The sequence below is a fragment of the Mustela nivalis genome (genome assembly GCF_964662115.1).
Source record: "Mustela nivalis genome assembly, chromosome: 17".
NCBI lineage: Eukaryota > Metazoa > Chordata > Mammalia > Carnivora > Mustelidae > Mustela > Mustela nivalis.
In genome coordinates, this window is record NC_139036.1 from 40,521,920 (window position 1) to 40,547,128 (window position 25,209).

General features: G+C 43.1%; 1 protein-coding gene across 9 annotated transcripts in view; it reads left to right on the plus strand.

Moving 5' to 3' along the window:
* Positions 1–25,209, plus strand: part of CDK12 (cyclin dependent kinase 12) — a 96,196-nt gene that overhangs the window by 56,391 nt on the left and 14,596 nt on the right. For 2 of the 9 annotated variants that reach the window (XR_014304397.1, XR_014304398.1), the window contains exons 12-16: positions 39–250; positions 1,628–2,080; positions 17,917–18,026; positions 18,563–18,706; positions 22,445–22,544. Coding sequence is in view for 4 of the 9 variants with exons in the window: in XM_082704901.1 (XP_082561027.1) it covers positions 39–250; positions 1,628–2,080; positions 5,939–6,651 (1,378 nt within the window). In the remaining 5 variants the exon portion in view is untranslated. Of the gene's footprint in view, positions 1–38; positions 251–1,627; positions 2,081–5,938; positions 7,586–17,916; positions 18,027–18,562; positions 18,707–22,444; positions 22,545–24,756; positions 24,878–25,209 lie in introns of those variants that run through there. The other 7 variants (XM_082704900.1, XM_082704902.1, XM_082704901.1 and 4 more) reach the window with 5 other exon arrangements.

Sequence of the window (25,209 nt, forward strand, 5' to 3'; positions counted from 1 at the left end):
TCCCACACACATTTCCCCTTTGCTTTCTCTTTTTGCAGCCTCCCCCACTGGCAAGATTGCCATGAATTATGGAGTAAGAAACGGCGACGACAGCGACAGAGTGGTGTTGTGATAGAAGAGCCACCTCCTTCCAAAGCCTCTCGGAAAGAAACTACCTCAGGGACAAGTGCTGAGCCTGTGAAGAATAGCAGCCCAGCACCACCTCAGCCTGCTCCTGGCAAGGTGGAGCCTGGGACTGGGGATGCAATAGGTCAGTTCTAGGATGGAGTTTTTGTGCTTTAAGGACATTAGGGCAGGTTTTGATGGTCAAGTGCAAGAATGCATGCGTGCGTGTGTGTTTTAGTTTCTAGCCACTGAAGCATTAATAAAGAAGTGACCTCATTATGAGGAGAAGGAGCTAAACCAAGTTTTGTGCATGTTGTCTAGAAAGTCTACAGTAGATTATTTTCCTTTCAAGAAAGTGGGAATGCTATATCTTAACTAGATGTATAGCATAAATCATTAAATAGGCCAAATTTAAGGCTCATTTACCCATGGTTTTCTTTTCTTTTCTTTTTTTTTTTTTTAAGATTTTTTATTTACTTGGGACGCCTGGGTGGCTCAGTTGGTTAAGCAGCTGCCTTTGGCTCAGGTCATGATCCCAGTGTCCTGGGATCGAGTCCCACATCAGGCTCCTTGCTCGGCAGGGAGCCTGCCTCTCCCTCTGCCTCTGCCTGCTATTCTGTCTGCCTGTGCTCGCTCTCTCCCCCCCCCTCTGATAAATAAATAAAATCTTAAAAAAAAAAAAAAAAAGATTTTTTATTTACTTGACAGAGATCACAAGTAGGCAGAGAGGCAGGCAAAGAGAGAGGAAGGGAAGCAGGCTCCCTGCTGAGCAGAGAGCCCGATGTGGGGCTCGATCCCAGGACCCTGGGATCATGACCTGAGCCGAAGGCAGAGCCACCCAGGCATTCCTTACCCATGGTTTTCTAATATGTAATTTGGAGCCCTGTTTATGTTAGATTTGCTAAGACCTTCTTAGAGTCTAATCATTTAAATCACAATTGCTATTAAAGGTAGTTAGTTCTGTGGAAGGTTATTTGATCTAAATATATCCAAAACTGTGTAATAGTGAACAGTTATAATAAAGTGGTTGTCCTGTGGTACCATCAGTTTTTCTGAACTATAGGTATTCTTTCCATGGCTCACTTTCCTTTCCCTGTCCACCTATAAAAGATTGGTTTTTAACACTGGCTGCACATTCAGATCATCTGGGAAGCTTGAAAAGTAAATACTCCTGAATAAATTGCCAGATCTCTGGGGGTAGAAACTGAAGCATCTGAATTTTACAATCTCTCCTAGTAATTGTGATGTGCAATAAGGGTTGTAAGTCACCGATCTTGAAGAATATAGATAAAATGAGATCACTTTTACTCACAGTACAGAGATGTTTTAGCTTGTTCCTGTGTTTTGAAGTGAAAATATAAAGAATAACAAATTGTCATGACACTTTGAGGCATGAAAAATGAGATATTCAAAATGAAACTTAATACTTTGAATATTGTAAGTTGCTGTTGCCAGTTGAAGAAGCCAGAGGTCCTTAACCTGCCTCATCCTCTTATATATTGGCTCCACTGTCTGTCCACAGGCCTCGGTGACATCACCCAGCAGTTGAATCAAAGTGAATTGGCAGTGTTACTGAATCTGCTGCAGAGCCAAACCGACCTGAGCATCCCTCAAATGGCTCAGCTGCTTAACATCCACTCCAACCCAGAGATGCAGCAGCAGCTGGAGGCCCTGAACCAATCCATCAGTGCCCTAACTGAAGCCACTTCCCAGCAGCAGGACTCAGAGCCCTTGGCCCCAGAAGAGTCTTTGAAGGAGGCACCTCCTGCCCTAGTGGTCCAGCCTTCAGCAGAACAGACAAGCTCTGAAGCTTCAAGCACACCAGCTGACATGCAGAATATGTTGGCAGTTCTTTTGAGTCAGCTGATGAAAACCCAGGAGCCAGCAGGCAGCCTGGAGGAAAACAGCAGTGACAAGAACAGTGGGCCACAGGGGCCCCGAAGAACTCCCACAATGCCACAGGAGGAGGCAGCAGGTAAACAGATCGGTCATGAATCTCATTGAGCTCAGGTGCTGTTGATCCTCTTAAAAATCTCTTTAACATTTTCTTTTTCACATCAGTGGCCTCAGTTTCAGTTTTCTGTAACCTAGCCTACAGGAGAACATAGCACCCAATGATGTATTTCTTGCCTGGCTTCTATTTAAGTCTCAGAGCTCCTCAAAGCACTTTTCATATACTGATTGTTTTTCCATTTCCTGGGAGGTAGGTAAGTAAAGCCTCTGTATCTAACCCTAGGAAACCACAACCATACCTAGTGATACATCTTGAATCACTGTGAGAATGGTGGCCAACTAGTACTAGCACTTGAAAATCTGCCTTCCAAATAAATCATCATCAGATTGTACAAATAGTAAATTTTACTCTAGTGTAGTGAATACTGGATACCAGTCTTACCTGAAAGATACAGTAAAAAAAAAAAACAACAAAAAAAACCTCTAATAAAATGCCATTGTTAATCTCCTGAGAAGTAATATAGAAATATTTCTAAGTAGATAACTAACACCATACATTTCCTTTCCCCCAAAATTAGAGTGTATAAAAATGCTTTTTAAAAACCTGTGTTCCTAAGAGAGACAATTGAATGGACCCCAAATTAGGAAGTGAGCGTTACGTAAAGAAAAATCTAAGAAAAGGAAATATATTATACCTTGGTCTGGCGTGACCACACCACACAATTTTATTAGAGGAAAAAAAAGTTTAAATTTTCTAATTCTCATTCACAGTCTTTTTGCAAAATGCTTACTTATGTGAAAGTGTTTTCAACTTGGGAATTTTCGCTGTCCATGAAGACCCCATGAATTGGGGACTGAGAAGAGGCACAAGGGCTGAGGAGGTACACTAACCTTCAACTTTAGGTTGTCCTACATTCGCATTTCATATGGGATGGTGCAGAAAGTATATGCCTTTTTTCAGCTGGTATACAAATATATGTTATTTTTCACACATGCAAAGCTTTTTAAAACTGGAAGATAACATAAATAAAATTAAACCCTTTACAGATAGGGAAACTGAAATCCAAGAAGCCTGCCTATGGTCTCACTGCTGGAACCATATTATTGGCAGAGGCAGAATTAGGACTGGCATACTTTTCTTAATATGGATTTTTTTTTTAATTTGTTTTCTAATTCAGTTTGTTTTCCTGTCATACTGATTCCAGTTGCTTTTAAGAGACTAGAACATGAAATAACAGAAAGCTAATCTAGAATCAAAGCAGGCCTTTTTGCCTCCTCTCCCACACCTTCCTTCTTCTCCCCACCCCAGCAGAAAAATTCAGCTATAATCAAAATACCTGGAAGAACTCATTCAAATTAAATAATATAGGAATTGAAAGAAATTTACCCAATAATTGAGCTAACAAGCTGTCAGCCAAATGGTAAGATTGAGCTAAAATTAAGGCCTGGCCTATGGCCAGAAATTGTTGGGTTTACTTTTCAAAGGAGAGTAAAAATACCAATCCTTATTATTACCCACAGATTATCCAGTTTTCCTGATCTCTCCTGTTTGTTTCTCCCCTGCTGCTGCCTCTCTTTTGGCCGTTTTACTGTTCATTACCATTTCCACCAGAGGGCAGACTGAATAAGCCAGAGAAGGTGGAAATCTTATCACTTTGGCTATGTTTAGCTACTCTTTACTTGTGTGGGGAAAGGGTTAAGATTGGAATTTAATAAATCAATCAAAATATTTAAATTATTTATACATTTCATTAATAACTCCCTCCATTAGTACAGACTGTTAAGAATTGGAAATCTTATTAACACTAAATATTATAATAGTATGATTTTTTAAATGTGCTCTTTATTTTTTTAAGAAGTTTTATTTAATAGTTCTTTACAATCTGCTTTTCTACATTGAGGTAGTTTCTGTACTCATAATGTGAATTTGAACTCAAGAATTAGTTCTCTTGAAACACAGTATTTACATAAAAGGCAGAGTTCAAGTATGAAAAGTAGTATAGTTGGAAGAATAAGTTTAGCTTTGCTTGCTTTTGCAGTAAGGCATTTTTAAAGTTGTTTACCATTGGTATTAAAAAAGCTGGTGTTTTATGTATAGTCCAAAAATACTTTAAAATATAAGTGGTACTGAGATGTTCTTATGTAGTGAGATATATAGTATGGCAGCAAGAAACTCCAAAATCTATAGATGTTTATAGTCCAGTTAGCTCTCCTATTTCAGTATATCTTCTTTTCAGTTGTGAGTTTTCTATAGCTAATTTTTTGTCCTTAAATTCATTTTTACCTACCACCTAGTCAAACAACCGATCTGTCAACAAGCAACTTGGGTGGGTACGGTATACAGGGTGACCAACTCATCTCTGTAACTGTCATGGTTTTAAAACTGAAAGTCAGCAACCTGAGAAACCTGCTCAGTCCGGGCAACCTTGGGACTGTTGCCCCCCCTACTTATATGTTACATATAGCACCTGAACTTATCCTTCCAGGGTACAACGTTACAATATTGTGTTTTCAGAGTACTTTCACCTGCATGCTGAAAGAATACATACTTAATTTACTGATTGTCTTTGCAAAATATAATTGTGGTAAATATGCTACCAAAATACTTTATAACTAAAAACTATTTTTGGCTTGTCTGAGTAATGACTCTTATATTAGTAGCTCAGATAATAAAGAATTGACTATATGGGCATTTAGAAATACAGTTCCATAGGGAACAGAAAAATCAATCCTTTGGAAGATACCCCAAAACATTAAACCTTTTCTTCAGCAGGCTGACTCCTAACTCTTTAAAAACACTGTTCTGATTGTACTTGCTTTTGTATGTCCTCAAACTCACACCATTTTACATCTCTACTCTCCAGCCTTGGCAGGAGTTACCAGACAATGATTGCCATGCTTAGGTAAATTTAGCCAACAGGGGGGTTGGGGCGTGCGGGTGTGGGAATGTGGGGAGTGGTTCAAGAAAGACAAAGATCTTTGGAAAGACAGAGTGTGGTATATAAGTTCAACATTTCTAAATACTCAGTTCTTGTCACCATCTCCAAGATAAACAGATGCTTATCAATAGCCCATTCATTCTGCATGACATTACTCTAGTGATTTTTTTCATAGCATGGAAAAAAATGCAAGAGGTTGGGAAACAAAATAGAAAATATGATAGATTAGTCTATCATTACTGTAACATAGAAAGCTGAATGACAGAATGGTGGTTAATTAATATCCCTTCCTTCAGAATGTGATTTTGGGGAAAGGGGACTAAAGTTTGGAGAAGCAAGTGTATATTTATACGTGACGGTGATGAAAGGTTTTTACTTTATTTCATCTCTCCTGTATATTCTTTTAAGTTCTATTTCAGGTGTTAACCTTATATCATCAAATGTTCTGTAAAATGTGTTAGCTTAAGTCCGTGCAAGGTCTTCTATTGTACAACGAGATTATGTGCTAGAAATGTGACCACAACATGTGTATTATTTCCTCTCATCTTCCTTCTTTCTACGTTATTTTCATTAATGTTTTGATCCAACAGCAAAAAGGGGTGGGGAGGCTGCTAACAGCCTACATATTAGAACAGTTCCTTAAGGAAGGAAATGGAGGAAATCTCAGACAAAAAATCAGGACAATCATTTGAAACATATGAGCTTTTTTACACCAGCTGTTAGATTCATAATGCAACTGTTTTATTTTAATCACTTGATTTTATTTATAAATTGCAATTTCCTGATCCCAAGATTTTATTCTTTATATATATATATATATGGTTACTTGTATTGATATTTGTTTATGTTGGTCAGTGTATGTGTGTATGTGTGTGTGTGTTTGTGTTTATAATCACATGTGATTTTTAAGATGGTGTTTAAAAGAAGTAACCCTTCCACAGCATGTCCTCCTCACATTCTTCCACCAGAGAAGAGGCCCCCTGAGCCCCCCGGACCTCCACCGCCGCCACCTCCACCCCCTCTGGTTGAAGGCGATCTTTCCAGCGCCCCCCAGGAGTTGAACCCAGCCGTGACAGCCGCCTTGCTGCAACTTTTATCCCAGCCTGAAGCAGAGCCTCCTGGCCACCTGCCACATGAGCACCAGGCCTTGAGACCAATGGAATACTCCACCCGACCCCATCCCAACAGGACTTACGGAAACACTGATGGGCCTGAAACAGGGTTCAGTGCCACTGACACTGATGAACGCAACTCTGGTCCAGCTTTGACAGAATCCTTGACCCAGACCCTGGTGAAGAACAGGACCTTCTCAGGCTCTGTGAGCCACCTTGGGGAGTCCAGCAGTTACCAGGGCACAGGGTCAGTGCAGTTCCCAGGGGACCAGGACCTCCGTTTTGCCAGGGTCCCCTTACCATTACACTCAGTGGTCGGGCAACCATTCCTGAAGGCTGAGGGAAGCAGCAACTCTGTGGTACATGCAGAGACCAAATTGCAGAACTATGGGGAGCTGGGGCCAGGAAACACTGGAGCCAGCAGTTCAGGAGCAGGCCTTAACTGGGGGGGCCCAGCTCAGTCTTCTGCTTACGGAAAACTCTATCGGGGGCCTACAAGAGTCCCGCCAAGAGGGGGAAGAGGGAGAGGAGTTCCTTACTAACCCAGAGACTTCAGTGTCCTGAAAGATTCCTTCCCTATTCATCCTTCCATCCAGTCCTCTGAAACATTAATGAAATCATTTGCCAGAGCGAGGTAATCATCTGCATTTGGCTACCGCAAAGCTGTCTGTTGTATTCCTTGCTCACTTGCTACTAGCAGGCGACTTATAAAATAATGATGTTGGCACCAGTTCCCCCTGGATGGGCTACAGCCAGAACAATTACTTCAACTCTACCTAGTAGATACAAGTAGAGAATGTGGAGAGGGTCATTAAATTGAAAAGTAAATGTTGTATTAGTTCATTTGCCTGCACTTCTTGAGCAGAAGAAAAGGAGAACAGTTTTAATTTTGAGATGGCTCAGGAGAGGTTCTCTTTAAGTTTTTAAAATTTGGGGATTTTTTATGATTTCTTTCTTTTGAATTTTGTTTTTGTTTTGTTTTGTTTTCCTTTAAAGATAATAGTGTTCACAATATTTGAGCTACTCTTAGGCTTTTGCTATAAGAGAGAGAGTGACTGGCTGATTTAAATAAATGTTTCCTTCCTCTCCACCATCTCACATTTTTGCTTTCAAGTGAACTCTTTTTTTCCCCATTGAGCATCTTGAACATATACCTTTTTTCCAAATAAATTACTCATCCTTTAAGTTTGCTCTGCTTTGGCAAAAGACATGCCCCTCTCCCTGCACATGAAGCAGGTGGTAGAAAGAGGCACTCTTGGGCATGTAGGTAGATTTACCCCATCTCTTCCTTTTTGTACCCCCTCTATAATTTATAGAGTTTCTCATTCTCTCTCTCTCTCTCTTTCTCTCTCTCTCTCTCTCTCTCTGTCTCTTTTTGAGGCATTTGTTTGGAAAAAATTAATCGTTGAGATGCCCAAGAACCTGGGATAATTCTTTACTTTTTTTGAAATAAAGGAAAGGAAATTCAAACTCCTATATTGTTCTCTGTAACTTTTCAATTCTAAAATGTTTTTGTTTTTTTTAAAACCATGTTCTGATGGTGAAGTTGATTTATAAATGCAGACAGCCTAGGACATTGCTGTTGAGCTGGGGTTTAAGATGATGCCTCCATAACTAGAGGGCTAGTAAGAGCAGTTAGCGTACTGTTTACACATATATTTTTATGTCAAAAAAAAAACCTTTGAAACAGAGCATTATTGTCAAAGAGAAAAGAAATACATCCTGAAAATACATGAAAATGTAACTTAGTTTAGGGTGCATATTTTTCTGAAAATCTATCAATATCTGAGACCTTTTTTTAAAAATTTTAAAAGAATAGGCCATGAGAAAGAAACAGTATTGACATATACACATCTCAGCATGTATATCCTGCCAATTCTTTTGGGGAATTTCTTCTAGAGAGATTTGATTTTGGTTTTGTTTTTTGGTAAAAGGGGTTAAATTATGACTTCATGGCAAGAATTTTGCCTTATTATAAACAGGAAATGAAAAAGGGAAGGGCTTTCAGGGTGGGATAACTTGGGAGACTTCTCATTCTGGCTTCCATTTCTATGTGAATACCAGCATATAATGTGTTTTAAAAACATACACATTCATATAAATTATCTGCACAGACTTAGACCTTTGTGAAACGTAGATTAGGGCCCTTTTACAAAGAAAAGGCAAACATGCTTCAGCATCTTGGAGTATAGTTCTCAGAACTCAAGTGAAGTTTTGTGTTTCAATGCCAAGTTCTTATATTAAAAAATAAAAACTACTTGTAAGAGAAAGGTGCACGAATAAAAAAAAAAAAAACTTTAAAGAAAGAAGAACCCTCTTCAGATATTTACATGAAGACTATTTTCCCCTGTTTACTGAAATAGGTAGATATCCGGTGTGTGTATTTCTTTATTACTCTCTGGTTTTTGGTCTGGCCTTGCCCTCATGGGCAAACATTGATTAGAGGAAGAACCTTCTAGCCATTTTGGCATTGATGGCTTTTTATAACAGTGTGTCCAATTAGATTTGCTAGGCTCACTGACATGCTATTGAAAAATTCCATTACAGTTCACCTAAACGTTTTGTCTGTTGACTTCTTAGTCCTCAGACATGGGCCTTTGTATTTTAGAATATTTGAATTTGAGGCATTGGGCCCTACTCCCATTTTTGATTGAAGAACTTAAGCCTGGGATTCTTTCAAAGGTATCTATTCAGTGAAAATAACTGGTCTCCCATCAAATATGAATAAAATTATCTATATTTTAATTACATTCTGGTTATCAGCAGTCATCAATAATGTTTTTCCTTACCCCTTCCCATCCTTTATTTTTAATTATGCCAAATATTCTAAATAATATACTTAAGCCTCCATTCCCTCATCCTTACTACTAGGGAAGGGGGTGAGTGTATGTATGGGGGGTGTGTGTGTGTGTGTGATTCCATCTCACCCCCTACCCCCATTTAGGGAGTGTAGCCTTTACAGTGAAAAAAGTTCAGTAATTTTGACTATTTCTAAAAGCAGAGGAAAAAAGAAATCCTGGAATCTGTGTGGAGGAAGAAAAGGTATTTGTTAATTTTTCAGCTGTGTTATCTATAAATGAAGGAAAGTTTTGGGCAGAATTTCAACTTGACTGTTAGAAAATTACAAACCCAGATATATTCAAAAGTGGTTTTTGTTTTGTTTTAATTATTGTACCATGGGAGATAAGTCCATTAAATACATTATTTTGAACAGATGAGAAATCTGATGCTGTTGGTGAATGAGAGGCAAAACTGGTTTGACCATGATCATTTTTGTGGTTTTGAAAACAATTTTGTTTGACCCAGTTCCTTAGTTTTTTCTTCAACTGTCCATAGGAATGATAAAAATGACATCAGATATATACTTTTCAAAGCAGGGCAGTAGCACAAATTTGTAAGTAGGACTTTTTGTTAGGTTATGCCATAGACGTCACCCAGCCACTGTGTGTGTGTATGTGTGTGTAATATGCATTTATAGTTACAGTACTAAAATGGTTACCAGCAGGTTTTGAGAGAGAATGCTGCACCAGAAAAGTGTCAGTTGCCACCTCATTCTCCCTGATTTAGGTTCCTGACACTGTATTCCTTCTCTCTCTTGTTTTTGCCCCACATCGGGTGTACCTTGTCTATGTACAGATATTTTGTAATATATTAAATTTTTTTTCTTTCAGTTTATAAAAATGGAAAGTGGAGATTGGAAAATTAAATATTTCCTGTTACTATACCACTTTTGCTCCATTGCATTTACTTCTTAACCTGTAGCCTCTGAGCAGATCTAATTGCACGTAAAGGGTTTTTTCCTCCACTTTATCTTAGGAGTTCTTTGTCTCAGAATCTCTGTAGTCTCAAAATATTTTTTTTAAAAAAGTTCTCAGGGTTTGAAGAGGTGCTTCAAAACACAAGGCTAGGAACTAGAGAAGAAAAAAAGTTGGGGAAACTGTAAGGTGATTTTTTTTCTTTTTAAGTAGAAATAGTTACACAAATGATGGTGCCAGGCCATTGAAAGAGTTGAGCCTCATGTGCCCTGACTCCTCCTGAAAGGAGAGATAAGTGGGTTTTTAGCTCAACTTGTCATTGAAATTTGTCAATGGAAGTTGGTAAGAGGCTGTTTAGAATAGTCTCTTAAATATAACGACCCCCGACCACTTCTTATGTGACCATGAGTAGCGTAGGCATGGAGATTAGTGTTCCTAGCACTGTTGAGATTTCCTGATGTGTTGCCAATCCAGGAAATGAGTAAAGTTGTTTATAAGGGTAAAATTCCTATTATCTTCAAAATCTTTCCTGTCTCCACCTGAGGAGAGTATTGTTTTCCCATCTCTTTCATGGTTTAGGACACAGAACTAAAATTTCCCTTGTGTATGCTGCAGTCCTGCAAGTTATGACCTAAGTAGGCAGACAGCAAATAAAACCCATTAGAAGACAGGAAGAGGAGCGATAGGTTATCAGGAAGTTGTTGGTGGGGTGAGCAATCATATAAAGTTAAAGGGTACACCAGAACAAGGAAATTAGGAAGATGAATTCAAATACTGGTGATGAGGGTTGCCAATCTGTTTATGAATCCCCAAAGTTTATGATGTTCCCTTGCCTGTGGGCTGTCTTTACCCAGAATGAGAATGGAAAGCTCAAGATTGTTCCAATTCTTGGAATCCTGTGTTCCTGGTTAGCCTCCAGAGAAAAGGAATTTGGTTTTGGTCTTTATTATAATTTCAGATTCATGACTAGGAGTGTGAACTTCAACCTATTAGATAATATTGTTTGCACTTCATAGCAGTGGCAGTCTTTTTATTTCTCGGCCTAAAGGCTGAGGACCGAACTAACATGGACTTTTTTTCCCCTCTATCACAGCCAAGGCTATTTCTAATTAAAGACCATGCTGTTTCGGTATATACATTTCTTAAGCACTGTCTTTTCCCAGACAGGTATCCTTAACTATAATGGTAAAGTTAATGCCTCAAGGAAGTTAACAGTTAATGTTCTTCATGCTGGGATTTCCTTTGTTATTAAAGATTTCCCCATAGTTTGACTGTGTTTCAGGTATGGAGTTACTTCTCAGTTCACAACTTAGTCATCCTAAAGGGCTAGGTGGAATGGAAGTGGGGAGTTTCTCAAGTGAGTAAATATTCAACCATTCCAGGGGAGAGGTGAAACTGCTAAGTCTTTTGGTTGTCTGGGAGGCAAGGTGAGCATTTCTGGACACGCTGGTTAATTTTACTGTCCAGGTGTGGCATTTCTCATCTATAGGGATACTTTTAATGTTCCTGTAAACTTAAGAATACTCTCAAGTGAACATTTACTTCAAGGTAGGGTTGAAAGACTATGGGGGAAGTATGACACCCAGAGGAATTTCTGGGGGTACTCTACCACTCCTCCCCATGTGCAGCCATCTCCATTTCCTGTCCACCCACTTTTCATTTCCTGTTTTTCACTCACTGCCCACCTTGCATGCATTAGGCCTACCAGAGGTATTGATTGCTTAATCCTACAAGATATTTAGAGTTACTCGTGCTTCCTAGTTTTGAAGGGTAATAGAGGCAACTGAGAAGACAAATGTCTATTCCAGATCCTCAACTTACTGGGCAAGAGGTGAGGGAAGAAGCAAAATAACCATGCTTTCTTATTACTAAGGAGATTTTTAATTTATGTTGTGTGGGGTATAAGAGATTCCTTTACTGGTCTAGGAAGGGCAGGGAGTCTCAACACTTCAATTCATCCTCTTCCCTCATATCCTGAGACATGTTTTTTGGTGATGACATTTCTGAGCTCAGCTGCAGATGGTGTCTGTGGGAAGTAAAGCTTGGTGAGTGAGAAGAGGGCCCTGCTATCCATAAGAAAGCAGATGAGGATTGCTTTGATGCCCTGGTGATTAATCACTAAAGTGCCAAAGCGCTTTGGCCACTGAATTGCTCTCCTACCTATTTCAAAAGTTAGTCCAAGGCTGAGAGAAAGGGGCTGATATGAAGTTTGTCTTTAATACTCTCTAGATGGGTGCATGTTAGTGAAACTTAATTTGTAGCCCATAGCCACAGCATACTTCTCTGGAATAAGAGAATATAGCCATAAAACAAGTTCACTTAGACATAGTTTTCCTAGGACTTGGAAATAGATGGATTTTTTAGGTGTTTTGCTCTGGTGTGGTTGTAAACAATAGATAATGTTGATAGTTCCAAAGGAATGAAGGGCATTTTATCCAAGCCAAACCATCTGTACAGAGATGCAGCACAGAGAAACCCCACAAAGGCTACAATGTAACAGAGCTAAGTGAAAAATAAAGCTTGGGTCTTGGAGGATGTTTTTTTCTTTACCTTCAGGAGCCTGTTCTGATGGCATGTCAGGGAGAGGATCTTTTTACCTCCTGCGTCTCAGAACTACAACAATACATACCTTGTAGGTGAGGTGAGGATCGGCTTGGAGACAGATAACCCTCCTACCAAGGGTAATGCAATTTTGAATGCTTTTGGGCCCTGGAAAAAAGAAGCTGAATTCAAAGACTTAGAGAAAACTTAGGAGTCTGATCCCTTTTATAAATTCAGGAACTTCTGAGTGTGGCCTTATTACCAGTATTTGTATTTTATGTTAGGGAGCCAAAGGCCTCACACAATACAAAGCAATATGAGAAGGAGATGTAAGTAAGGGGAAGAAGGAGATCTGTAGAGCAGTCTGTTAGCTGGGCTGCAGAAAGACACTTAGGGTATACTAGCTTTTGAAAGAAGACATAGAGATATGGGGTGGAAGGAAGAATTATGGTTGGGCTAGTTAAAAGGGATAACTGCCTTAAGTTTCATGGTTCATTTTAGGGAGGCCCCATTAAAGCAACACCTTGAGTAAAGAGTTCCTCTTGATTACAGTAGTGTTACCTTTATGGTTGGAGGATGGGCCTTAGAACCTTAGGTTGGGAGATGTTTTGAAGATGTTTTCACTTCAGGAAGCTTGATTATATCAGGCAAATTACATTTGGGAAATTTTGCCTCCCACTGCTACCTATGTAGTTCAAGAGAATAATTAAGAAATGAGGAAGGAAAAAAAAAAAAAAAGAAATGAGGAAGGGATGATACGGATGCATCACTTTAAAAAAGTTACTTGTATTTTTGGAGTTTTAAAACTCCTGAAAGTGGTTTTGTGTATTTTAGGCTAACCTAGAAATCAGGGTTATTCCTCTCTCCTTTTTTTCAGATCCAAGTGAAGGCAGTGTGTAGAAGAGTAAACAAACCAGAATATGTGAATTAGAGTCACAGACTGTTAGAACTACAAAAGGACATTAGTTTGTCTAGTTCAATGCTGTCTTCAGCCAGTGAACAAATAGGCCCAGAAAGGTTGAGAACCTATGGTTTGGGGAAGAAGGAGGGAGAGAATAGGAACTAATGTTGTCCAGGAACTCATCATGTGTCAGGCACTGTGCTAAATGCTTTACTTTTATTATCTTGATCATCAAGCACCTTGAGGCCAAAGGATGGAAGGAGTAAAAGGAAAATCCCTCTTATTATTCTGAGCAGTAAGTAGGTGATAAAGGGGAGTGGCAGATCACTTTTTCCTGTCTAACTATGTAGGCTTAAACTACAGGAATTGAAGAGTCAGTGTTTGAGAGTGAGGTTAATCTAAAGAAGTACCCACTAAATAGTTGAGACTCATGATTAACTTCTCTGTTTCAGGGGACCTTCCAAAAATGTGATGGTCAGAGGTAGGCTAGAGGCAGAGCTAGTAGAGAACAAGATTACTTTTGGCTTTGGTGTTGATTTGCATTCTAGAAAATCAGTCCACAACCTGAGGATTAGATTAATCTTACAAATAAGGAACAAAAGTGGGGCATCTCATCCTATGGGGTGTTCAAAGAAAATGGTATTCATATCCTAAGAATCAAGGAGATAAATGTCTTTGGTGACTGTGCTTGTTTTTGGGTTTTTGTTTTGTAGCACACTTTGAAGTCATGAAACAATTTATAATTTTGGAAAGACTCAGTGTCAAGTTCAATGTTGATAGGAGCAGGTGGCAGCCTGAACATTGCTATGAAGAATGAGATTTTATTCCTCGTTGTTTGATATGATATCCCAAGTGTTGTACCACGAGGGCTGCTTCGGTAGGGACCAGTAATGTCATTAGCAGAGTCATGTCCTAAGTGCAGGACAACTTCTGGGGAAGATTAAGAGAGAATCTCAGTTTTTAAAGAAGCTTCTGGATCAAGTGAGTTGGGTCTTATACTTGGGTGAGAAGTAAAGAATCAGTATTTATAAGTCAGCACATTAATGCAGGCTATAAAATAAAATAGTAACCTAGTACAGAAGTAGCCAGAGCCAAGAAATAATTCAGAAAGTTAGAGTTAACCAGAAAAGATTCTTTGAAAGTAAAGAAGATAGGGGAACAGATGAGGTGTTCAGATGAAGAAAACGTACAGAAAAATGTTTATGTGTGTTTTGTGCAGAAGGCTATGAATGAACTACTCAGGATGGTAAAGGAGAAGAATATTAAGAAATAAAGTTGGAGGAGCAGTCTTGTGGGCCTGAATGAGGAGTTCAGATTTGTTAAGCATTAGCAGGAAGCAGAGCATGATGGAATGAATATGATGTTGAGGACTTTCGCAGATGTACTGGGTCAAGGAAGCTATCTTGGTAGGATATTTTTGTTCTTGACCAGATATGGGGTCCGGAGGGCCTGCACTTGAGTGGGACAAAGAGAATGAGAAGAAAAGAAGGGGGTCCATAGGAGTTAGCAAGGCTTGATGATAATTTGGATGTGAGAGATGACCCCAGGACATTAATCCTGTTGATGGTGAGGAGAGCTTGGAAAGAGGTAGCTGCTTTGTTTTTAAGAATTAGGAAGTGTTTATTTCATTAATCAATTGATAGGATACGTCTTTGTTTAGTATTTCAAGGTCTGTGGGGGAGCGGTCAGCACCCCTAGGAAATAGTGAAGTGTGTGGTGTGCGTCCAGATGATCATCTGCACTCTGTCCTGGGCAGGTGGGAGATCCAGGTGAAGGAGAGTTTATTGCTGGAGTGTTCCCGCAGACTTTAAGAATGCTATCCCTCTCCAGATCTAGGAAAGAAAATAGTTTTTTGCCAGTTTCTTCCCCTTTAATGTTTTGAAAATGGGATATGACTAGCCTGTGGCAGCATGTGCCTGTGGATGCACAATTCTCTGGCTTGTTTCTTGGAAGGCCTTTTTCTGTCCCTCCCTGGGGGTCATTTGTATCTCTGGTTCCTGCTCCCAGAGCCATAAAGTGGGAGCCCCCATTTATTAATTGGGTTGGGATTGGGGAGGGGGTCCACGGGGGACTCTTTAGTGCAGCAGGCGGGGGTCTTCCCGAATGAGCCCATTAGCCAGCCCCAATGGCAGCTGAAACGGGGCCGCAGCCAAGTCCTCTCCGTTTCAAAAACCCTCCATCGCCTGCAGCAGATCAGAACAAGGCCTGCGGGAGCCCTTAGCTTCTGATTGCAGCTGTGAGGAAGGACAAAACAATTTATAGGAAGCCAAGTAGCTCCTGTCTCACTATTTCTTCCTTTCTGACTTTGGGGAGGGGTTAAGACTGGGATGTGGTCCCCCCACACACCATAGCTTCTTACAAGGCAGGTATAGGCCTACAGTTGGAGAGAACAGTAGTGAGTGTATTTGTGCTGATGGGACATTTATGTCAGTGCTCTGGATGTATTTACACATGTCCTTGCTTTTTTCTTCCATTCACATGCAGTTGTATTTGATACATGGTCCTCCCTAGGGCAAAGCCAAGCGTGTGCTCAGATAGTCTCAGTTGTATGTTGGGCAGCATGCTTATCACACTCTTTCTCCATACATCTATCTGCCTTGTTCCTTCTCTGCCTTGTCAAGATTCAGGGTTAGAGTCTTAACATCTCTTCATAATAGAAGGAATTTGGCATTGAAAAGAAGGCCTCCTACTGGGACTCCCTCATTTGTCCCTTTGGTTAAGCCAGCATGAGAAAAGTAGGCATCTCTAGGGGAGCTTCTTTCTGCAGCGGCCCAGAGAGAAGGTGTGAAGGGCAGGAACCCCTCACCTCCTGGTAAAAGGAGGGGTTTCCTTCCTCACAGAATCACAGAGGGCCAGACCTAGAAAGGAACCCTAGAGATCACCTAATTCACTCTTTCAGTGTACAGAGTGGGAAACAGCTTTGGGGAAGGGTAATGTGTTGCCCACTGTCTCATAGTGAGTCAGTTGATGGCAGCCAGCCAAGACTGGAGTCCAAGAGGCCAGAATCTTAACCTACTTGAGTATAGAGCCCCTGACCTTAAGACTGCCAACTCCCGTGAGCACTGACCTTCCTCAGGAAAGGAAGGTGGGCTGTGAGGTTTGGAGGGGGAAAGGTAGATTTGAAAAACATTAGTAGAAAAACTGAGAAGTTTTATGTGTTTTTACCTCAAAGACTCATCTCTCCATGACCAAATTGTACAATTGTAATTTTTATGTAGTCAGGAGCTCTGTTCATTGGGGATGCAAGTGGCAGCCAAAGATCTTGATGCCCCCAGAGTTACCCCCAAGTTCCAGGAGCACTTTGCCACCAGCTCTGAGGTTTGGAAAGCAGAAGGAAAAAACCCTCTGAGGCCCAGTCAGGCTCTTTTGCGTTACAATATAACTATAGAAAAGCAAAATCTGAAGGAAGGGAGGAAGAACTTGCCTCACCTTCTAGGAAACTAAGGGGAGTCTCTGAATGAGAGAAGGCATTATGGAACTCGGAGTAAAATGAGTTATTCTCTGAGATTAGTGGGAAACGAGTTTGGGGGAGGGACCCCCTACTCCTCTCCCTTACTAAATTTGAGTTGTCTGTTTTTTCTCCTTTGATGAGGCAGAAGGAAGGTGGTGTGGTGCCCCACAGTGACCTAAGCCTTAAATAGTGTGTTTAGTGAACAAGCACAGCAGGTTCTGAAGTTATCTCACTTTGGTGCTGACACTATCCCTCTTTGGACCTCTCTGAGAGGTATCCTTTCTAGTGCTTATCTTCTGAGCATACGAGTGTGGGAGCCAGTGATGTGTATAGAGGGAAATGCTAAAGAATCTCTAAGCTGGAATCAGAGTCTTGGAGAGAGAAAGGTACCACTGGGCAGCTTAGAGATAGAGTTATAAGCCTTGGTCAGAGGGGCAGTGGGTCTGCAAAAAGAACATTGTATGCTGATGACAAAGAAACAGATCCTAGTACATAACCTTTACATTTTCTCCATCATTGATAATATTAGGGGAACTTGAACTGGTCTCCATGCAGATTCCTCCCTACATAGGGAGTATGTATGTTAGACTGACTTGTCCAAATTGCATCAAGTCTGCTGTCCCCTCACAAACCTCCTTTCTGTCTGGGATTTTGTCTGTCTGTCTAGGATTTTCTTGTTTGTTTGTTTGTTTGTTTTTGCCTCCCAGTCATTCTTGAAGAAGCTGTTTTGGACAAGGCGATGATGATCTGATCTAAAACTAGATGACCTCCTCTTGAGTAACCTTCTTGCATTAACTTTGCATTAACCTTGAACCTTCATCACCCTTTATAATTCTGAGTTTCACAGCTTCTGGTTCTGTTGAATTTCTAATTTATCTCTTAAGTATAGGAATCATTGTTTTTAGTTTATCAGACTGGGAGCTGGTTCCCAGAAGGTATGACTGTTAGAGCAGTTATAATTCTCTCTGGGCGCATACTTAAGGTTCATCTTAATCCTTCCAGGCTTTGTGAATTCAGGTTTGAGGGAATTGGAAGAGTGGTGACCATTACCATCACTGTTACCTACTAAGGCCCTATTTCCTGGGTGAAAGACCAAATTTCTCTTTGGTGTCTAGTCCCTTGTCTCATGTCTAAAGTAACCTGTTATTTTCCTTTACAGGTGGCAGCAGCAGCAGGAAGGATGGCCCTTGAGGAATTTGGTGAAATCCATCAGTCACCTGGCATCTGGAGCTCTTGACGAGTTCAGTCTTTCATAGACTCTATAGCCAGGTAGGGACCTAAGACCAATCAGAGGTTTCAGGTACACTTTTGTAAGGAATTCCCCACCCCCTACATACAACTAGTCTCAGGGAAGTTTCTTATTCCCAAGATCTCCAGAAGAGATCTCTGAAAGTTTCTCCAGACTCCAGACTCTGGATATCCAGAAGAGATCCAGAAAGTTTCTCTGACTTTTTATTTGATGCTATTATGGTATCCTACCTTCTCATTAAGTTTCTCCCCCTGGTTAGAGTAGGTGACCCTCTTTATTAATATTGACAGTCATTTCATTCCTCTTCTTTCCTCTTGGCCCACTTTGCTAATGGGTATTCCTCTTTGGTGGGATACTGATGTCGGTTACTCTTAGCCTCTCCTCTACAACACTCGTCCCACTTACCCATCACCATCACCACCACCACCACCACACACACACATACACACAGGCTTGCCTTCTTCCCCAAGAAGCTATTTTCTCTCCCTTTCTGAGTGGGATTGGGCATGCTGTCCCTTCTTACTGCCTCTCATCAACTTTTCTACCTCCTTTCCAGATTTGATGGGAGCTCCCACCTGTCCAGACAATATATAAGACATAAGAAGTAGAGGCCTACAAGCCTGCTTCTCTCCAGCCTCATTGCCCAGAACCAGGCAGGTCATGAGTCTCCAGTGCTCACCCCCACCCTTCTTGCTGCCAGGTAGGTGGCTCTTCTGTCTGCCCACTAACCCCAAACAGGGTCGTATTTCTTTCTGGAAGTATTTTTCTCTGTTGTTAAATATCTCCAATAAGGGGAAGACCTTAGTGACTCACCTCTCTGCCTTGTGACTTCCAGTTTTAATCTTTAGCTGGATTAAATATCCACCCCTTTCCAATAGTTCGGAATGATTTCCCCCTTTTAGTGGGTGTGGGAATAAGGGACCAGTAAATATGATATTTCACCCTGGAGTGTAAGGGTCTAATGATGGGCAATACTTCTCTTGGGGCTGAAAGTCTAAAGCCCCAAATATCCATTCTGCCCAGTGGCCTGGCATACTTGGAGAATACCTTGATCTTTCGAGGGAAAGCTGTGTTTATCCGGTGTCTATTCCCAAGGACAAAGATCTCAGGCTCTGAGAATCTGTCTTTATTCATTCACAGACCTCTCCTGGGAGTAAGAAAGGATTACTATACAGCAGAAACCAACCACCAGGGGCACCTGGGTGGCTCAGTCCATTAAGCATCTGCTTTTGGCTCAGGTCATGATCCCAGGGTGGACCTGGATCAAGGGTAGAATTGAGTCCCACATCAGGCTCGCTCTTTATTGAGGAGTCTGCTTCTCCCTCTGCCTGCTGCTCTGCTTGTCTCTCTCTATGACAAATAAATAAATAAAATCTTTAAGAAAAAAGAAAAGAAGCCCATCACCAGGTGACAGTGTCTGGAGTTCAGGTGACATGGTTCATGTGGCATTATCCGGTATCTGTAAAAAGTTGGTAGGGATGCCACAGCCGCTCCCGCCACTGGATGTGACATCAGCTTACCTTTTGCTTTTAGGCCTCCTCTCTCAGCAGCTCCTCTCTTACCCCTACAAGCCAGACGGCACAAGCAGCAGTTCTAATAGGTGCCAGCCCTGGATAATGTACACCCTCCCTGGTTGACACATACCTGGGATGCAGGATGGATGGGAATGCAGGAGATTTCCCTGGAAGTGGTCGAGTGGTAGTACCTTCATGACTCAGAGATCATCAACATTCATAATTCTGCCCTTCCAGATGTCAGTCTTGGTGTCTGATCCCTCAAAGCCACAGGGCCACTTGGGCAGCTGCAGTCTTGGTTTCTGCCACACGAGGGTGCTGCTGACCAATTAAAACTCCTGCCCCTTAGCAGACAGGAGTTTGGGTGACAGGGGCACCCTTTCCTCAAGACAGGGATCAGAAACAATCTGAGAGAGCCTGAGAGCCAGGCCCCAAGAAGCCAGAAGAATGATTAATACCACTTTCTCTTCCTTAGAAATGGCCTGAGACCCTGAACAGGCTGCCCTAGTGGCCTGACATCTCAGTATGTTTCCATCTGAACTCAGGAAGCCTCCAGCTCTGGGCACCAAACATCTTGCATAGGTGCTTTTCTCCCTCAGGGTGTAGTAGGTTTCCGCTGTCCCCAACACCTCGACTGTCTCCCTGCCTCTTAAACAGTCGCTTTCTAGTCCAGAGGGTAGGGGTACCTTTGGTTTCCAGAGGAAAAAAATCTCACAATTGTTGGGAGAGAAGTATCTTTCTTAGTGAGAGAGTGTTGGGGAGAGGGCTGAGAATGGGAAAGTTCAGCCTTCTGTGTGCCATCACCTCCCCTATCACAGACCTGGAGAACTCAAGATGGTCCAGTGGACGTTTGCAGCTTGAGTGGCTGGAGGACACCTCAAAAAAAGGTGTCAGAAAGCCAGATGGGGAAGGGGATGCCTTGGCCTGTGAGCTTTAAACTGACCCTGTATGGGGCCCTTTTGGGGGTGAGGTATCCCACAATTGATCCTCAGTCTTCATGAAGCCCTTCCAGGCTGAACAGGCTAAGGGAGATGACAGAGGTTCTCCTCCTCCCTCCTACCCCCGTGCCCGAGGGCCCCTCCCCAGGAGGACAGCTTGATTAAACAGTCGGTGCTGCTGGAATTACTGCACAGCTGGTGCTCCCCCCAGCACCCCGAGCAGAGCAGCAGCGCAGATTAAAATCTCCAATTAGCGTTAAAGTGAAGTGAGGAGGTACTGAGGCTGCCAAGGAGGCCAGGCGGGGGCCCTGGGTCGGCAGACACCCCCACTGGTGCCTGGGTTCTGAGCTCCACCCCCCCAGTCATCCCTTCTTTCCTAGCTCCTCTCGCAATAGCTCTCAGTGCCCACTAGCTTTGCATTGCTTGGGGCCACAGGACTTTCTGGGGGGGCAGAGGGTGGAGCAGATGCCTTACCTGACAAAATGCTGGGGACACTGTAAGTGTGAAGGAAAATGAGCGATCAGTGCTTGTCAGGGGAGACACCCTGCTCACAGCGTGCCAGGCAGCCAGGTTGAGGTGACTTCACACGCCTGCCGCTGCTATTTGCCTAGAGAAAGGGCAAACAGGGCAGGTCCTCCAGACCCAGACTGTCTTACCTCTAAGATGCTGGGTGTTGTGGTGCCCACACAAACATCCATCCTTGTATACTTTATACTATCTGACCCATCTGCTCCCACCCAAATTATGGCTCTGTTCTTCCTCATTCCCTCTGTTAGGCTCAGCTTTCTTGTAGGTAGGGCTAGGCACAGCCTAGCTTGAGAGCATCGCCATGCCCTGCCACCTGGGTCCCAGCCGGCTTCTCATTGCCTTCTTTGCAGTTTGGGGAAGAGCAGGGATATGCCAAGAATGGAGGCCTCAGACTCTCCCAACCTCCAAACATCATACCCCGTCCTAAGGGCCCTCTACCATTTACACTTCTGCCCTTCACTTACCAAGCCCAGAAGGAGGGCAGCACAGCAGCCACACCCTCTGACTTCCCTCTGCCCCTTTAAGGGAAATGGAGGTGGGTACCCAGCTGACTGAACCTACTCACACCTCCAGAAATTAGACACCAGGGCACAGTGCCACCCTCCCAGGCTGGCACATGCTACCCTGGCAGAGGTTCAAATAACACCACCCCCCTTCATCCTCCCACCCCGATGTCTTCCTCTTCTCTCTCCCTCTTTCTTCCTCTCTCTCTCTCTCTTTTTTTTTCTCAGCTCAAAGCACAGCTGAGCCTTAAAAGGAAGGGGGGAGACCAAGCTGGGGCGGGGGGGTGGAGAGCTCCAATAGCACGTTTTCACCTGCCATTTAATTGGATGTATTTTTAATTAATGGGACCTCAGGGACCAACATGAGACAATCTGATCTCTGAATAGGGACAGGGGAGGGATTGGGTTAGGGAGGAGGATTGGGCCACTGGGTGCGGTTACTGGGAACCCAGGCCCATCAATCACTGGCCACTTTGCGCTCTGGCATGGGGAATAGTGAGGTGGAGGAGGAGGGGTGGTGCTGGGGTTAGTTGCCAGGATTTCCCCCCAACTGCCAGGATCTCCAAAAAAGGATAGAACTATACTAGTTGACTTGGGTCTGAGGCCCAAAATTGCAGCCAAGATATTAGGTAAGGCAATTTTCTTGCTCTTAGGATTTTGTCCAGTTGGGCCTGTCCTTGGGAATGATGTAAAACTGAAAGGAAAGTAGGGACAGAGTTTTGAGGTCCTTGAAGAGAGAGGGCAAGAGCTAGGGACCAAAGAACCAGAGACTGTATGAGAGGAAAGAGGAGGGCAGGGTTTAAAGATATTTCTGAATGTTCAGACATAGGAGAAGTGCCCTGGAGGTTATATGAAAAGCATGTAAGGCCTGATGCCTTTGGGGTGTGACTCATAGAAGCTTACTGCTGCAAGGGGAGAACTTGGAGTTCATCTTGCCGAACACTTCACTTTACAGATGTAGAAATGGAGACCCAGAGAGGAAAAATCATTTGAATCCTGTCCTGGAGTTGCTTTGTGTTCCTGGCTTCAGAGAGTTCCTGGGAACCCAAGGAAAGGTAGGTAGGTAGGTAGGTAGGTAGGGCTTGGGGAGGGAAGTCAAGGGAAGAGGACTGGCAGGATTATTACTGGAGTCTCATATCTCTGGCCTCCAAGACAGAAGCAAGTGAGGGGAGTCGGGCAGATGCATTGTTGGAGGAACATTTCCCTCATACACCTAGTTCCAGAGGTCATCTCATCTGTTCCCCTGCTTCCAAGTAGACAGATCCCTGAGATCCCCCCACTCTCATGGGATTTTACTATACTCTGTAAAGTCCACAATGTATCAACTACCCTAGTTCCTTAACTAGGAAATAAGTTTCGCAAAAGTGACTAAATACTGAGCTCCTTTGAGATATTATTACAGGTTTCCCTGTCACAGTATAAACTGCTAGAAAAAATTATGCCGAAGAGTGGTCTTACACCTCTTGGCCCATGTCTAGGCCTTAAATAGAGAGGGTTAAAATTCAAGGCTATGAAGGCTGAATCAGAAATGCCTCTGTATTCATGCGGTGCCATGGCCCCAGAGTACTTAGTCAAGCCCTATCTGACTTTGTGCAGTGTTGGTGCACAATGGAGAGGAAGGAGTGTTTCCAGCTGTCCACATCCCCACTCACTGTTCAGACACTAGGGTTAAGGAGGGAAAGAATGAAGGAGAAAAGGGGCTTTCCCACCAGGTTGCCAAAGGTGGCATTTCCTGGCATTTTTTTCCTTCCTTAAGAAATTCAAGATTCTTGGTTCTGTGCTTCATGAGACTAAGCTGGAGTCAGGCAAGGGTGGGCACAGAGCATGGAAAGCAGTGTGGATAGAAACTTCATCACACTTTCCAAGCCATCACACCTTTCCCCTAATCCCAGAATTATCTTCTTTCTTAGTATCCCATTTTTAAAAAAAATATTTTATTTATTTATTTGACAGACTGAGATCACAAGTAGGCCGAGAGGCAGGCAGAGACAGAGGAAAAGAAGCAGGCTCCCCGCTGGGCAGAGAGCCCCATGCGGGGCTCCATCCCAGGACCCTGGGATCATGACCTGAGCCAAAGGCAGAGGCTTTAACCCACTGAGCCACCCAGGTGCCCCAGTATCCCATTTTTAAAAAAAGATTTTATTTATTTATTTGACAGACAGAGATCACAAGTAGGCAGAGAGAGATGGAGAAGCAGGTTTCCCGCTGAGCAGAGAGACTACTGATGCGGGACACGATCCCAGGACCCTGGGATCATGACGCGAGCCAAAGGCAGAGGCTTTAACCCACGAGCCACCCAGGCACCCCTAGTATCCCATTTTATATCCCCAGAGTCCCTGAGGAAAAGCAGGATGTGCCTCTATAAGTGACCCACATTCACCCTGCCTTACGTTTAGACCTTCAGGATCATCTCCTTGCCTTCTCTACAAACAATAAATGAGAAGGACCCCTCACATCCCCTCAAGACAGTCTGGAAAGAATCCATCTGCCTCTTCCCCTGCTTCCAAGGGCCTATAGTAGTGGGATCTGGGAGGAGAACTGTGCCAGGAAATTGAAAAGGAAGATTCTCTTGTCTGGGAAGGTCCAGGAGGAGCCTGAAAAGGGGGAGAATATGGAGAGGGGAAATTTGGGAGCTGAGGCCTGTAGTCCCATCTGTGGGGCTGGCTGCCTAACCCAGGGTAGGCCGTTCATACTGACTATTATTCACAGGATTTATTAGAGGCTCTTGTTTACAGAGCTACTGTTTCTCCTTTGAAATACAGAGCAGGAGCAGTGGAGAAGAACAGCAAAGAAGAAGGGGAGAGGGTGTCAGGCTTTCGGTAGGCCCTTTCTTACCTCTTTTCCACCCCTGCTCCATCCCTGCTCCAATATTGGAGGGTCCAAAAGGCCCTTAAAGCATTTGATCTAGATCCTGGATGTTTCTCTAAGGAACAGGGCTTCCCTCCCCAAAGTCCCACTGGCCCTGCCTCACAATCCCAAGGTTTAGGCAAGATGCCAGATCTACAGCCCTGGAATCAGAGCCTGGAGCCTGGAGTCCAGAAAGATTGCTGAGCCTTTGCTGGGAAAGAGGAACAGACTTGAAGTAAGTGGGAGGCAGAGGTAGCAGCACCCAGAATGCCCTGCACTTTGGAGAAAAAGGAGCTCTATATTGGCCCAGGGTTTAGCTTTTACTCTGACAGGACTCCTCCTTTCCTCCTTTTCCCTCAGTGTAGATCTGGATGTCTGAACCTGACACCTCAAAAGTTGTTATATATATCCCCTCTCTAGTTCCCCAGACCAGGGAGGAGGGGAAAGAAGGCATCTCAGAGGTGGCAGTACTATGCTGTCTATCTGTCAGCACCCAGGGAGGCCAAGGAGAAGAAACAGTGACCAGAGAGGGAACCAGGAGGTAATACCTGCTCTTGAAACAGTCTCTTTATCCCATCCTCTCCGGCACCCCCGCTCGCATGCTGACAAGGCTGTGTGCCCAAGTGTGCCAGCTCTCCTGGCTGGCAGTCCTGCTCTGCCGTGCAGGCATCCGGCTCTCTGCTCCTGCACAGAGCATGTGCTGGGGTCTCTCACACTCCTTTGCTCACTCATCTCAGTCTGTCTGTGTTGCAGATTCCTAGGGATGAGAGAAGAAACTGTGGCGCTGTGAGTAGAAAGATGGTGGACTTGGGGTCCTTTGGGTGCATATCTGCCTCACTGGAGGGCAAGGAAGGAGAAGGCTCCTGGCAGCTC